Source organism: Vulpes vulpes, chromosome 9 (genome assembly GCF_048418805.1).
Source record: "Vulpes vulpes isolate BD-2025 chromosome 9, VulVul3, whole genome shotgun sequence".
In the NCBI taxonomy this organism is placed as follows: Eukaryota; Metazoa; Chordata; class Mammalia; order Carnivora; family Canidae; genus Vulpes; species Vulpes vulpes.
Genome location: NC_132788.1, coordinates 8,760,383 through 8,776,407, shown reverse-complemented (window position 1 = coordinate 8,776,407; position 16,025 = coordinate 8,760,383). Strand labels below are relative to the sequence as shown.

Here is a 16,025-nt window from a genome sequence, read left to right as displayed (position 1 = left end):
CAGTTTTCCAAACAAAACCGTTATGTTTAATAGGGGAAATTCTTTGGCCAAAAGCAAGGGTTCTTATCAAGGTGGGGGTCCCCAGCACCTTCCCGGGGTGAGGAGGGCAGATTTTGGAGAAAGGGAGAAGCCACTTTAAGATCATCTGAATGGGGGCAAAGCTGAGATAGGAGAAGCCTGTGGACGTCCCATGGACCCCCAAATCTTCAGTAAAATTACCAAAACTCACAGACTGCATGGTGAAGTAGTTTGTTTTTGGTATGTGGAGCCTGGTGACATTGCTGAGCATCCCAGCCAGGGTGTCTGAGAGCCACACAGAGAGCGCGTAGGGACCCAGGAACACAGCAGCGGAGGTACCTGAAAGGAGGCGCTCTGGTCGCAGAATCGCGGGGCCAGGGTTGTCACAGGCCCCGTGGCCAGGCTGAACCAGGTCCCTGAGGGCCCCGCGGCTGCCTTCCACCCATCCCAGTAACTGGGGGGGAGGCAGGACTGGCAGGCTGCTGTGAGCTGAGAAGAGCCCTGCCATAGGAACCACCTGGCTTATTGTGACCTCACAGGAGGGGTGGGGGTGACTATTCTCTGTAGGTCCATCCCGTGGCCAGAGCCTTCCCCCAGGGCAGGGGCAAACGGCCCCTCTCGGAGGGAGCCGGAAGTTTAGGCAGCTCCATGTAGGTCCACGTTTAGGTGAAGAGAACCACCATGAGGAAGGGCAAAAGGAAGAAGCCAGAGTCCAGACGCCGTGGCTCCACCCCACAGCAGGCCAGCTCTGAGGCCACCCCACAGCAGGCCAGTTCCGAGGCCACCCCCCAGCAGGCCAGCTCCGAGGCCATCCCACTGCACACCAGCTCTGAGTCCACCTCGCAGCAGCCCAGCCCGGGATCCACCCCGCAGCCCAGCTCTGAATCCACCCCCCAACCGCCTGCACCCCAGGCTGTCCCAGCTCCCGAAACCAACCCCCCCACCCGGAGCCTGGTGCCTCAGGACACTAACACAAAAGCATCCTCTCGATCCAGGAAAACAGGTGGGCAAACTTCTAACTCAAGCACTTCTGGCCTTCCTGCTGATGGACCCCCAGGGTCCGCTAGAAGCTGAATCATTTCGGGTAGCAGTCCATGGTTGGCGTGTATTCTGGAACGGTGCTTGTTGAAGTGTGATGGTTTGGGGGTTTGTTTTTACCCAGGAGACCAGGATTCCTGGGCTTTGCCATTCCTCACCACCCTGAGGCCCAATGAAGAAGGCAGCAGCACATACATATTGACATTTCACTTGGCTCAGTGGTGATACTTGCTTATTAGGAGTCAGAAGTGCCATGTGGCTGCTCAAAAATAAAAACCAAAGATGTATTAATAGAAGTTATACGGTTTAGGACAAGGGAGGTGATCATACTCTGTCCTCATTAGGCTATCCTTGCATCCTGTAAAAGATGCCTAGCAACCCAGTCCAAAGTAGATAATCCCAAGAAGATAATGGGGGATGAGGGGGTGAGAAAGCAAGAACCATTTGATGTATAAGATTTGGTTGAAGGAACTGGAGGAAATCTGTCAAGTAAAATATGTGAGTAGACTCGTGGCATGTTGCCCTCAGATGTCTAAGGGTTGCCAGATAAAATATAGGACACTCAGTAAAATTTGAATTTCAGATAAGCAACAAATACTTTTTTAGTGTAACTGTGTCCCAAATATTGCCTGGGCATTCTGTATTTTGATCGCTAACTCTGGCGCCTTACCCATGGAAGACACTATAGACAGGCAGGTTTCTGCTCAACATGAAGACATGTCCAACAATTAGCTCTGTCTGAAAATGGAATGGCTGTCTACGGAATGTGGTCCTCCATCTTCTCGGGTAGCCAGAGTCTGAATGAGCATTGGATTGTGTAGAGGGAATGAATTCAAGTCGAGTTCGGGAGATGGGCTGGGTAATATTACTATTACTACTACTAATAATAATGGTAGTAACTAACAGTTATCACTGAGCACTTCCCACATACCTCGCATTCAGCTCAGCTATCTGTGTGAATCTTCCTTAACAGTCCTACAAAGGAGGTGTTATCATCATGCTCTCCCTTTTATAGATGGGGAAACTGAGGCTCAAAGAAATCAAACAATACACTCTCAAGCAGACACTGGTAGCCCCGAAAGGGGGACTTCCATCTATTCTGACTCCATAATCCTCATTCTTAACTGCAGCATTGATCTTCTCATCCCAAGAGTCCAGTGGTTTCCCCAAGAGGAAGAACACCCTTCTCCAAGCTTCTCTTGGCTTCACCGTGAGCCAGTACCAATAGCTCTATGGTCCTGAGCAGGCCACACTCTCTGGGCCACAGCAAATTCCTCGGGGATGGTGTGGGTAGAAACTGAATGTGAGGTGTGAATGAGAGAGCTTGCTCCAAGCAGTCGCTGGGACAATGGAATCTCCGTGGCTAAGAATCAATTCGTTCTTAACATGTAGAAACAGTTTTGAGTGTTACATATTGCATATATGTGATCATCAACCACTGGGGTAAACATTTCTGGATTACGGCCTTCAGAACAGATATCTGTAGAAAGCAAAATGCTCCATCCCCACATCTGTTGAGGAACGCGTGTGGCTCACTCCTGGTGAGGAATTCTCCTTAATGGGAAGGCCAAGCAGAAGACAGTGATGGCCTGCCCATGGCGACCATGGACACCCTGCATTTCTGCCAGAGGAATCTTCTCCTTTAGAGCCAGACTGGGGGAAAAAATGTTGGTGATAAGGGATGAAGGCCTGTACGTAAGGGCACCATTTTCTAAAATTCAAATCTTTTATTCCTCAAGATTTTATTTATTTATTTATTTATTTATTTGCTTATTTATTTGCTTGTTTGTTTGTTTGTTTGAGTTGGGGAGGGACAGAGGGAGAATCTCAAGCAGACTCCACACCAAGCCTGACATGGGCCTCAATCCCACGACCCCGAGATCATGACCTGAGCTGAAATCAAGAGTTGGACGCTCAACCGACTGAGCCACCCAGGTGCTCCTAAAATCCAAATCTTTTTGTACACAGGAAACACTGTAGTTCCGGAAAGTACAACCGTTGGCCTAAAATGACTGTAATCAAAAGATGGACGATAACAAGTGTTAGGGGAAGCTATGGGGAAACTGGAACCTGCATCCAAGGCTGGAGACAATGTGGAATGGTACAGCCGCTGTGGGAAACGATCTGGCAGTTCCTCAGAGGGTCACACGTGAGGTTACTATATGATCCAGCAATTCCACTGCTGGGGACTTACCGAGAGAATTAGAAGCAAACATCCATACAAAACCTTGTACGTTCACAGTGGCGTTAGTAGTGATAGCCAAGAGGTGGAATAGACTCCCTATCAACCACCCGATGAATGGATAAACAACGTGTGGTGTGTCCATGCAATGAAATACCATCTGGCAATAGTGACACATGCTACAATGCCAGTGAGCCTCAGACACATTAGGCTAAGTGAAAGAAGCTCACCCCCCTCCAAAGCCCACATGTTGCATATGATTCCATGTATAAAATGTGCAGAAGAGGCAAATCCATTGCCAGGAACTGGGGAAGGGCGGGGAAAGGCAGTGACCTCTAAAGGGCCATGGGATTTCCTTAGGTAGGGGAGGAGAGAAGAGAATATTCTGGAATTAGACAGTAATGATGGTTTTTACACCTTTGTTAATATACCAAAAACCATCTTAAAGGGTAAATTTTATGAAACAGGAGTTAAATGTCTATTTAAAACAATTGTTTTAACAACAACAACAACAAAAATATAAGTCTTGCCTTTTAGAATCCCTTCCTTCCCCATATTCCAGAAGTATCTGTAGTGGGCAGGTCTACAGAGGAAGCGTGCAGCAGCAGCCAGGTCAGTCACTGGCCTCAAGGAGCTGACGCTGGAAGAATGTGTAGCTGTGTCAAGAAGCCAGGACTGAAGTCGTTCCAGGAGGAGGGCACTACCCGGCCAGAAGTCGCCTGTTCCGGCACCACCTCTGAGTCCCACTGGGGTCCTCAGCAGAGGACAAAGGGGAGAGAGGTTTAGGAAAGGGGTTCAAGGACTGTATATCGGAGCAGCAGCCATCTGCTAGATAAATCAATGAAAATAACGAAATAATCAACGAAAATAAATCCAGAAAAATGGAACATGTTCCAGCTGCAGGCTGCCTGTCGCACCACTGTCCTTGTCTGGGAATTCCAACGGGGGGAGCACCGGATGAGTTAGAACCGCTAACTTGGGGTGAAGCTGAAGCCCCACTTCTTCAATCCCTTTGTTCTAAGGGCACATCCGAGGTTCTATGAGCCTCGGGTTCCCCATTTGTAAACTGAGAATAACCGTGTTCCCCTTGGCAGGACTGTCCCGAGGCGGAGAAGGATGCGAGGGACGGACAGCGAGCAGGTGCACGCCGCGAGGGCCAGCTCTCTGAAATGCCCTCCAGTCTCTGAAACAAGCAGGTCCCCGTGCTGCTAGCCTTCTCCCCCAAGCCTCCCAAGGGGCTCCCGGAGGCAGGGCGTCCCTCACGTCTCTCCTTCTCTGTCCATCCAGGGTCTCTGACTCGTGCGGGCCCGCGGGCCTTCTGTTCCTGTTCCTCTTGCCCTGGCAGCTCTGCTTGCTGGCGTCGCCTGGGCCTGTGTCACAGCCGCATCTTTGATGTCCTCCTTCCTCGGGCCTGGCCGACCATGCCAGGGAGAGGATCCCCAAGCCTCCTCACTTTCTACAGGTTCTGGAGCGCGTGGGGGGCTGGGCCCTCAGGGCTGCTCAGTTCCCGGGGCCCGGCTCTGCCCTGGACCATATTAGCAGCCACTTCTCCCTGGGACTCCCAGGCGGGAAGGAAGCCTCTCCGGGGTGGCCACTTCCTGGGGTTTGGCGCCCTGCCCTTTCTGACCAGGCCCGCGCCCCAGGGTTCCCCACCTGCACAGGGAGGTGCCAGGTTTCTTCCTTACCTGGCAATTGCTTGGTTAGGAGGCTCATGTATCTCTTCTCCATAGTCACACTCCTTCTTCACTCCCAGTGCTTGGACAAGTCCCTGTCACTCAGGGCTTTGTGATCGAATGCTCTGTTTGGCCACCGGCCTCCTCTCATGACCCATACCAGAGCTGAGAGCCTCAGGTTCTTGACCTGCCTATGAATTTCCCTCAGAATTTTTTTAAAGATTATTTATTTATTTATTCATTCATGAGAGTCACAGAGAGAGAGAGGCAGAGACACAGGCAGAGGGAGAAGCAGACACCATGCAGGGAGCCTGATGCGGGACTCGATCCAGGGTCTCCAGGATCATCCCCTAGGCTGCAGGCGGCGCTAAACCGCTGTGCCACCGGGGCCGCCCCTCCCTCAGAATTTAGTGATAAACACTGATTGCAGCTCACATGGCCCATTGGTAATAGCAAGACCGCCCTTCTGAGGGTTTCACGCTCTTTCTGGCAGTCTCCACAGGGGACATGACCCCCGGGCTGGCCTGTGTGTAGCAGGGCAGGCTCCCACAGCATCATCCACAGCACCCACCCACCCTTTCCTCTCCCATGAAGCCATCAGGTGAAAGCCACCTGGCGGCAGCTGCTTCCACTCACAGGAAGACACCCGTGCAGAAAACCAGACCAAAGATGCCAGTCGGCTTTCCCAGTGATGCAGTGCTATGTGCCTCCATCTGCCCCCCAGCCCCAGGCCCCAGAGTACCTGCACCTGTACTCAGGGTCTCACCAGTGTCCACGAAGAGACTTCCCACTTGGGCATCTCGTACCCCTAACCCAGGAGCAGAGCCCACCCACCCCTCACCCTCATCCTGTTCCTCTTCCTAGGTCTCTCACCCCACCACACCCCCTCCCCATCCTTGAAAAGCACCATCTCTCAGACATAAGAGAGGCAAACAGATACCCAGGTGTGTTAGGAGGACATGTGTAGAGCTAAAAGCACAATCCGGTAAGTGCCATCAAGGAACAACCTGCCCGCCACTCACCTTTACTGACTTTCCTGCCACACGCTTAGTATTTCTGTCCATCTGGTGTCGAGCCAGGCCACGGATTCGTATCACCTAAAGACCAACAGGTGGGAACACCTATTCTGCATAGAATACTAGGCGCTGTGAGGAAAACCAGAACACGGAACTTGACCCCTTAAAATCATACAGTCTACGTGGTTAGCGGAGGCATGTGCATTTAGAAACTAGTGTGGAGGGCAGCCCAGGTGGCTCAGCGGTTTAGCGCCTGCCTTTGGCCCAGGGTGTGATCCTGGAGTCCCGGGATCGAGTCCCACGTCGGGCTCCCTGCATGGAGCCTGCTTCTCCCTCTGCCTGTGTCTCTGCCTCTCTTTCTCTCTCTGTGTGTGTCTCTCATGAATAAATAAATAAAACCTTTAAGAAGGAAGGAAGGAAGGAAGGAAGGAAGGAAGGAAGGAAGGAAGGAACAAACAAACTAGGATGGAAGCCGGAAAGTGACCTCTATCCCATAGATGTTCAATGAGCTGCAGAAATAGAGTGCTCACTCCCAAGTCGGGGCCCAGGGAGACTTTGTGTACTGCGGTGAGTCTAAAGGTATCTTGGGATCTTTCGTGGCTTAAAATAAAAAAGAGCATTCTAGGTGGAGGGAAAGGTAAAAGCAAGGAGGCTCGGAATTAGGGAAGTGAGGGGAAAGAGCAGAGATGCCGTCCGGCCAGGGGAGCCCTGTAGTCTTCATTCTGCTCAAATCGTAGCGCCAGCTTCCGTAATCTTTCCATTTCCCAGTGGCGTGGAATGTGGGATCTTGACTTTAAATTCACATTCACATTAAGTACGATGCCCTAGTTTAGCAGGATCGTTGTCAAAATGGACATTGCATTTTGGGAAAGCCTTCCTCACAATTTTTAGCATCATAGTACGTTTTCCTTGCCTGTGTGGTGAGTGTCACATGTGGTGTCCTCAGCTCTGCATCTCCAGAATGGAGCCACACGATAGAACCTACTTCTCAGGGTAGTTGTAAGGCTTGAGGGAGACGCAGGGTGTGAGATGTCGAGCACGGGGCCTGGCACACCTCGGCCTTCACCACTTCCCAGCTCTGCTCCCTGAGCGTCCGAGGAAGCTGGCATCCCAGGCTTGCCCGTTTTCAAGTGCAGGGGGCCTTGTGGCAGGGATTTATTGGATTGGATGGGCAGAGCTGTATTCCCTTGAGAGGAGGATCAGTACCTGGGGAGATGGGCATTCCTGGAATCCTGAGGGGACCCTCCCATTTCTGCCTCCCTTGTCTGTAGACAGGCACCAAAGTCCCAACTTCCTCCAACCTGTGGGCTTTCTGTTTTGCTCTACAGAAAACCTACAAGAAAACACTCAAGTCATCGTAATTCGCGTCCTCCGAGCTCTCGGGACTGCTGCTGTGGCTCTGGGGGCCCTAGGAGCTGCCTATTACATCATTGAATCCTTGTGAATACACCCCCCAGGCCCGTGGTCCGGCAGGTACGTGGACGGCCTCTGTGCCCACTCTCGCCCTTGCAGAGGGAACCCCAGGCCCACTGGGTTACCTCGCCAGCAGCACAGGGCTCAGGGCGTGTCTGTCCCTTCTCTGAATACAGGTGGAATTTATGGGTGGACCAAGCCCCCAGACTCTCAGGGGAAGCTTAAGAAATGAGTGACTTCCTGGCCTCAGGGTCATCTGGCAATGCTCTCTCAAGCAGCCCTGACACTCTTAGATAATGCTGGTCTCATTATTGGGATTGTCAAATCAGAGTTCCCCCAACCCCTGTGGTCACAGATACCAGACAGGAAGAGGGAGGAGAGCTGGCACAGAGGTTCTTACCCCGATTAGGGACTTTCCTTGGAACTTTCTCCCTGCCAAGAAAACTTTCCCTTCTGAAGTGCTACTTGTCCTTTATGACCTGGTCCCATTTCTTCATAAGCTTCAACCCCACTCCACTGCAGCTCCAGTGATTTCTTCCATCTTTTTAACACTGTTTTCTCCAGCCTATTCCATCCCGTATTGTGGATGTTTTTTGGCACACTTGTGGCCTGTCTCTGCAACTATACCTATTGCAAGATCCTGGAGGGCAGGGAGCATGCGTTACACATCTCCAATCCTCCCCTTTGTAAGCCAGGCTCCTAGATGCAGAGCCTGAGGCAGGGATTTGGGTGCACAGGATTTATAAGGGAAAATGGGAGTGAAGAAGGTAAGAGAGGACAGAGGAAAGAGTGGAGCAAGGAGGAGGTCTCAGTTGGAGTCCAGCCTCAGCCTGATCCCAGGGGAGCTCTGGGGCATGAATGGTCTCACCAAGCTGGTCTCACCTTGGAGCAAGAAGATTGGCCTTCTGAGCCCTTCCATCACTGAGTCATTGGCAACAGGGGTGGGGTTGGGGAGTGTATGTCTTTGTGGAAAAGTGGATCTCACAAGAGCTGGGGAATGGATCCACCGGCCCAGAAAGAGAATCTGGGTGGGTTCCAAGAGTGCCCACAGTTGTCCCCATAGTCAAGTCCACCTGCAGCAAATGCCTGATAATAAGGGGTGGTCAGATGGTAATGGCAGCTTTTCATCCCACCTCCAGACCTCCACCAGCCACAGGAATGCACAGGGAATGGCCACAGTGGGGCACTAGGTAGAAACAGATGCTCAAAGTATCTCAACAGCCCCACCCAAAAAGTAGACTCACCATCTGCTCAGGGGCTCTGCTGTCTGGAAATCAAAGGACTTCCATGGAAGAATGGAACCACCCCAAGTTCCTGATATACCACAGCAGCTGAGAGCCTCACTTTCCCCATCTATAAATAGGGAAGATCATGATACCTATGTCTTGAGATTGTTGGAGTATGAGATAAGGAGCTCAGAGGACAGGGCTAGCCAGCTGGCAGGTTTTGTTACTGTTACCATCGTGGGAGTGGAGGGAACCAGTCAGAGCTGTAGGTTCTGGTCTTGGCTCTGTTACCTGGTAGCTGGGTCTTTTTTTTTTTTTTTTTTAAGATTTTGTTTATTCATGAGAGACACAGAGGGAGAGGCAGAGACACAGGCAGAGGGAGAAGCAGGCTCCCTGCAGGGAGCCCGATGTGGGACTCCAGGATCATGACCTGAGACAAAGGCAAGACGCTCAGCCACTGAGCCACCCAGGGGTCCCCTGGTAGCTGGGTCCTAGGGGATGCATTGCTTAACTTCTGTGAGGGGAATGTCTTTGCTAAAGTAGAAAGAATGGTAACTACCTCCAAGGATGATGGTTTTGAGGATTAAATGAGGGGACATTCAGACAGCCAGGCCCGGTCACAGGGGTTGAGTAGATGGTGGTGACTGGCAGTCTAAAGATTGCCCCTGAACTAAAGTGTTTTGTCCTAGAGGCTCCTTACATCTGGGCCCACGTTGTCCCCTTGGGTTCTGCCCCTGGAGACAGGCAAGCTTGAGGTCAGATCCCCTCCCACATCCAGTATCTCTGGGGCCTGGGGCAAGTGCCTAAACTCTAGACATCTTCTTCTTGTTAAATGGTGGTAATAACAGTACCCCTCTCACTAGGTTGTTGGGAGGAGTTGGTGAAAAATACGCACATCAAACACTTAGGGCCTGGCATAGATGAGGCATTCAAGACGGCCGCCACCCCATCATCATCATCATCATCAACATCGCTTCTTAAACTCAGCATTCCCCCAATTTGGCCGACTTCAACACCTGCAATATCACTTAACTCCTTTTAAAATTAGCTTTCTTTTTCAAGGGAAATTTCAGTCTGGCCATAAATGGAAAAATCCAATCGCTTGCCATAAAAAGACTCACGGTAAATATAAACCCCAAATGCCCTGGAATTACAGCTGATGAGGGTGCCTAAGAAAGGCTCAGCTTTCAAGGCGGTGCCCTGGGGGTTCCAAGGACATGCGTCGGACCTTGAGGCAGGCAGCTCCAGGTGCTGTCTTCCACTTTAACCAAGGTTGAAAGGTGACAGGAATGGCAGGGATCTGGTTGCTTAACGTGGTGTCAGGTGCCACCTGAAGCATCGCATTAGTTCACACCTCCCTGAGCCCTGTGTGGAGGGGTCCAGGGAGGGAAAGGGGGAGATCGCTGATAGCAATGTGGGGAGGGGGAAGACGAGAGAAAGGGAATGTCATGGAACCCCACCCAGGGCCTGGAGCAGGTTAGTGCCCCCTGGCACTAACTGAGAGTGAATAGGTGGCAAAGCCAGCAAGGCTCCCCAGAGACTGAGGCTGTGAGTGTGTTGGGGGTCCCGGGGGTTCAAGTGGCCGGTGGGACTTTGCATCACTGACATCACTTAACAAACTTACAAATGCATGCTGTGCATGAGCTTCACACAGCTCACCTCTTTCTTCTGCCCCGAGGGGTGACTCCTTATGTCTTCTTAGGCTGTGCCTCTTGCCTGATGCAGGGTGGGGGTGCCGAGTTCTCAGGGCCAGATGCAACAAGTCCAGGGCCAGAACTCCAACCTGACGGGCTGGTCCTCCCAGGGACAGACTTCATCCCCCCTTACAGAGCTGTCCTGTGACCACTCTGGTTTCCCTTGAGGGAGAGGGAGACTGTGCCACCCACCTTGAGTGGCCTGAGGCAGGGTCCTTTCCTGGCAATTCTGGTGAGGTGGCTTTCCCCCATGTGACCCACTGTTTTTGTCAAATTACTGTTCCAGCACTGGGATGGAATGCTAATTGGCATTGGGACACTTGAAATGTGTTTTTAACTGACCTCTGCAGGGCCTGGCTTCTTGCAGACTTGCTTCTGCCAGAGACTGTGCTACAGTGTCCTAGCCCAATCAGTGGACATGGGGAGTCTGAGGTCTGAATATGGTACCACCAGCAGGGGTCAGGAGAGGACTTTCTAGAAGCCTAGAAGTTGCAGTGACATTTCCTAGACATTAGTCATCCATAGTGTCTCCCACCCAGACTCCCCACTGTCCCCCACATGAACCCCTGCAAATTATGTAAACGAGCAAGTGGGTCAGCACAGCCATTACATGTCAGCACTGACCATGTGCCCCACACCACACTGGGTACTGTGAGATATGACGACACAGTAGGCCATGGATGGCCCAGGTCCACCAACAGGCCAAGCCTAGGTTTGGGACTCTAAAGTCTGGTAAAGTCTGTGGATCTAGGCTGGCCAAGGCACCCAGACAAAAGGGGCAGGGGATAATAATCCACATGGGAACACAAATGCTTATCTGACATCCAAGCTAGAAGGCAGAGTCCAGATGAGGAAAAAGAGTGTTAATTAAATTATGCATTCATTCATTAAAGATTTCTTATGTACCTACCCTGTGCTATAGGAGTAAAACAAGACACACAAGAGGTCCCCCCATCACCCACCCAGGGAGCCTGCATTCCCATGGGCACAGAGAGACAATGGACAAGTTAATGAATAAACAAGATCACTTGATTTAGTGGCAAGTGTTATCAAGGAAATGAAGATATAAGGTTGATCTGATAAAGGGCAGAGAAGGGCGGGTGAGCAGGAGGGGATGCTGCTGGAGATAGGCTGGTCTGTGGAGGTTTCTCTGAACTGAGATGCATATGGCCGAAGGAGCCAGAAGATGGAAATCCGAGGGAAGAGTGTTCCTGCAGACAGACTAGCAGATCCAATAGTTAGGCAGGAAGGAGGAGTTTAACATGTTTGGGTGCCAGAGAAAAGGCCAATATGGCTGGAGCTCTGCAGGTCAGGATGCCACTGGAGGGGAGACCAAGGTCAGGCAGGGCCTCGAGGATTTCTGTTGTGTTCTAGATGGGTTGGAAGCCCCCCAGAAGCAGAGCAATAGCAAATTCTTCATGGCACTTCCTGTGTGCAAGCACTGTGCTGGGTGCTTTACATATAGTAACTCATTTCATCCTCCCCTCAAAGGGGAGTCTCTCAAGCTGCTGGTTTTAACTTCAAAACAATCACAGTTCCTGTTGGATAGAGGATGGGGAAGGGGGAGGAGGACCAGGGGGGAATCATCTGTACTGGCCTAGGCAGGCAAAGATGGTGCTTGGACCAGGGTGATAGCTGTGGAGGGGAAAGTGACCAGGGACACGGTGGGGAAGGAATCAGCCAAGTCTTGCTGATATAGATTGGATGATATGATGAGGGAAAGGGAAGCCTCATGGAGGACTCCTTGGGGTGCCATTGCCAGAGGCACAGGGCACAGGAGGGAATGGAGATCAAGAGTTCTGTTTTGTTGTTACTATTGAGTTGTTGGACTACCAAATGGACATGTCACGGAGGCAGGTGGTTATATGGAAGTCACAGGAAAAGCGGGGTCTTAGCTCTAAGTGTAGGAGTAAGAGCTGAGATATATAGCCCCAGGCAGTGGCTAAGATGACTCAGGGAGAAGACAAAAATAGTGCAGAAAGCCAGTCAGGAACCCAAGCCAGGAAGATGCCATTTAGAAGGCTGGTAGGGAAGGAAGGTGCCAATGGGGAAGACACCTGCTGTGGGTCTGCTCAGGTTCTAGGCAAGCACGCAGGGTCCCAGGAAGTTCTCAGAGGTAAAGAGAGCAGATAGGTTTAGGTCAACGAGTGGCATCCACAGGTAGGGAAAGGCAGCAAAGAGACAAGAATCTCAGGGGAAGGGGCTGGTGAACAGGCTGTGACCTCTGCTGGTAAGGATCCTGCTGCTACATTTCTGCTTATTATTCTGTTCCTCACAGTGTGGACAGACAGACATGTGCTTCCCTATCCTGATGCAAGGACCCACCCCCCTCTGTAAACAAGTGAACAAAGGGAGGGCCCTACCCCAGCACCCAGGTTCACGGCCTCATCGCTTCTTGGCTGGATGAGGTGACCCAGGTGCTTACTGGACTCGCCCTTCCCAGGCATCCTGCTTGTTCAACCCCCTGCTCTCAGTGCTGATCCTTTCTGGTGCAAAAAATTTTCCCTGCTTCATGAGAAGAATTCCTTAGCTTGACAGTTGAATGAAATTTACCTACCTCTAATAGTTATGGCGCTTTGTAAACTGTAAAGTGTTCTGCTCTGACTTCTCTCTTTTTAATTCAGCTATAAAATTGAACGTGTGAATAGGTAGGTTTCCAAATGCCATGAGGCATTTAAAGACTTGATTTGATAAGTGGAATGTGGGTTAGATTATTTGGTGCCACAAATTTCAGAAAACCTTATTCAAAATGGTAAAAAGGAGGGAGGCCTGGGTGGCTCAGTGGTTGAGCGTCTTTGGCTCAGGGTGTGATTCCAGTTGTGGGATCAAGCCCCACATCGGGCTCCCTGTGAGGAGCCTGCTTCTCCCTCTGCCTGTGTCTCTGCCTCTCTCTGTATGTCTCTCATGAATAACTAAAAATCTTTAAAGAACAACAACAACAAAAACCCCAAAATGGTAAAAAGGAGATTATCTCAGGGAACAATTAGGAAGCGTCAGGGGTCAGGAATGGTTAACTCAACGGTGTCATCAGAGACCTGAGGACTTATCCAGCTTTCACCTCTGACACCCCTCAGCAGAGAAGGGGCTAGTTCCCCTCACGGGCAGACAGCTGGAAGAGTTCCCAGAACCGTAGCCTCATACCCTGACAGTCAGAAGCAGGAAAAAGGCAACCTCCTCCTTATGTCTTTTCTTGAATTAAGTTTTTCCCAGAAACCCTTGCTCCTGGCATACTTGCCCTCTAATTGGGGTGACATGCCCCTGAATTGGGTCTCATGCCTCTTCTTAAATGAATAGCACAGGGAGTTGAATTATCATGACTGGATTGCATGAATCCAGAGCTACCCCTACATTCTACCCCAGGTCTGGGGCTGAGGCTGTTTCCCTTTGCTGTTGGGCAAAGAAGTAGACCATCCAAACTAGGTGGGACCCCCTGCCAGCAGCACCCACTACGATAGGCAAGAGTGATACAGAAGCAGAGTGTAGGATGAACTCCAATGCCCAGACCTGTTGTCTCGGGCAAGTGCTTTAGCCACTGAGAGCCACCCTGAGGGTATGTGCAAGTCAGTGTGTGCTGTGCATGGTAGAGCTACACTGAGTCATCCTGAATTCCTTAGGCTCAGCAACTAGACCCTGTGGAAAGGAAACCATTTGGTGTCCTTCTCAGCCCAGAGACTAAAGAACCATCGAAGGGCAGTGGTAAAGCCTCCTCTCTGGGAAAAAGTGTTTCTAGAATCTTCTTTCTTAAAGCTTGGTAAGCCCCTCTCTTAGCATCCCACCAATTATGACGAGGCACTAACAGCAAGGGGCTGCTTCCCTCCTCTTTTTTGGGCACTGAGCATAGTAAAATTCATCCCCCACAGCTCAATTTTGGTGGAGTGAGGCTCTATCACTGCCACTGGGGACCTGGGGGCGGGGAGAGGAAAAGAAGGCGCCAATGATGACTGAACCAAGTGCTTGCCAGGCACTTTGCATAAGCGCGTTACAGCCTGAAGAGAAACACCAAGCTCGAACTGGCTGTGTTTGGATGAAAAGGAGAGTAGACAGGAGAATGGAAGAAATTTGAATCCTAAATAAATTTATTTTTCCACAGAGGATCTTAGCTGCTGAACCTTCAACCCACGGGGTTGCAAAATTGGAAAGCCACCAAAACTCCAAGGTCGTGGAATATCATCTAAGCTAATGGCTCTGTCCTTATTTTTCTTACAGATCCAGTTTCCATCAAGGATCTCTCTTGTCACCAAATAGAACAACAACAACAAAAAAGATCTCTGTTTCATTAGTGTGTTTTACCCATAGACACAAAGTTGGACTTGGCAATGGGATAGAATGACTTTGTGAGCCCCAGGCAAACGAGGGAGGGACCCTGCGGTTTGGGGACCACAGACCCGAGAGGGGTTGGCTTCTTCTGCACATACTCACCAAACAAACTGTTCCTGATTTTCCCACTCTAAAAGCAAGAATTGTACAACTCAATCCAATACCTAACATAACCGGTCAACTGCACTTCCATCCAGGGGTGATCCCAGTTGGTGGGAATAGGAGGAACATGGCAGCCCCTTTCCAGGCTTGCACCTGGGGGAACAGAGGCTCTGTGCCAAGGAACACTGTCTCTAGGAAATGGCTTTATTTAGCTTCATGTGTAACGGGAGCATCGCAGGGATAAGGCAAGGCAGCACTTCCAGCCTTGTGGTATGTCCTGACTTAGCTGCACCCCGCAAGAGCCTGGTAGGTCTTGAGCCACTGAGGCAGAGATCTCAGTTCAAAGTGATCCCAGGAAACACCAGGCGGGGAGAGGGGTGTGAAACAGGGAAGGGATGACAGTCAAGTCAGGTGCAGTGACCACTGGGGACAATGGAAGCTTAGTTCTGCTGGGGCAGCTGGGGGTGGAAAGGGACCATATACCTCAGAGTAATCCCAGCAGAGGTGGGAAAGCTGGATGTTTCTGTACCCATCCCATTGGTCTTCAGTAAAGGGCTGCTGGAATGGAGGTGCTTAATTCCCCCAGGACTTTCTCATCCACTCCAAAGATGGAGCTCCATGGCAAAGAAAGGTAGATGGCAGCAGTGTGGAGTCCAGAATGCCCTGAAGCCTCAGTAATGGCCAGGGGATGGGAGGGGGTGGTTAATGGGGAGGAGAGCTCTGAACTCAAGTAAGCCATGAGCAGAGCCATGCCCGAGGGACCCGCTGTACCTCTAAGAGTTGGTGAGGACAGCTGGGAACCAGCAGGACAGCCCTTGAGGAGGCAGGGAGCCGGCCTACTTGCAACAGGGAAGGTGGGATTGGCAAGGTGAGCGGGGCCAGGTCCCAGGAAGCCCAGAGCCCATTCACCACCTCCCAATCCCAGGATTTTCTTTCCTAAACAGACACTGGTAGGTGGGGAGAGGGTTCACCACCTCTAGGGAGCAGCCTCCCTAAGAAGAATGCAGACTTCGCGGGTCAGGGAGAGTCATGCTGCAGGCCGGTCCTGCAGGCCATAGACATGGTGGAGAGGACTGGGGCCCATGGCTTCTGCCTCTGGTCAGCCTGGCTCCTCTGACTGAAGACCTTTAGCTCCTTCTCGCCTAGCCTATTCATTGATCCCTTTTCATAAATGTCAGACAACCTAACCCAAACTGGCCTCAACAAAGTGGGGATGTATTGACTCCAATAAAAGTGAAGAGAGAATTCCAGCTCAGAGGTGGCTTGTTCCGGGACCTAGGCCATGCCCCCAAACCTGTTTCTATCTGCTTTAGCAGAGTCACTTCCATTCTCAGGCAGGCTCTTCC

General features: G+C 51.2%; 1 protein-coding gene across 1 annotated transcript; it reads left to right on the top strand.

Annotated features, from left to right (window-relative positions):
• The first annotated feature begins 699 nt into the window (after nucleotides 1–699).
• On the top strand, nucleotides 700–7,361 carry SPATA3 (spermatogenesis associated 3). The gene is made up of 3 exons (XM_026006275.1): nucleotides 700–1,021; nucleotides 4,526–4,700; nucleotides 7,256–7,361. The coding sequence occupies exons 1-3, from the start codon at nucleotides 700–702 to the stop codon at nucleotides 7,359–7,361; spliced, it is 603 nt and encodes a 200-aa protein (XP_025862060.1).
• The last annotated feature ends 8,664 nt before the right edge of the window (nucleotides 7,362–16,025 follow it).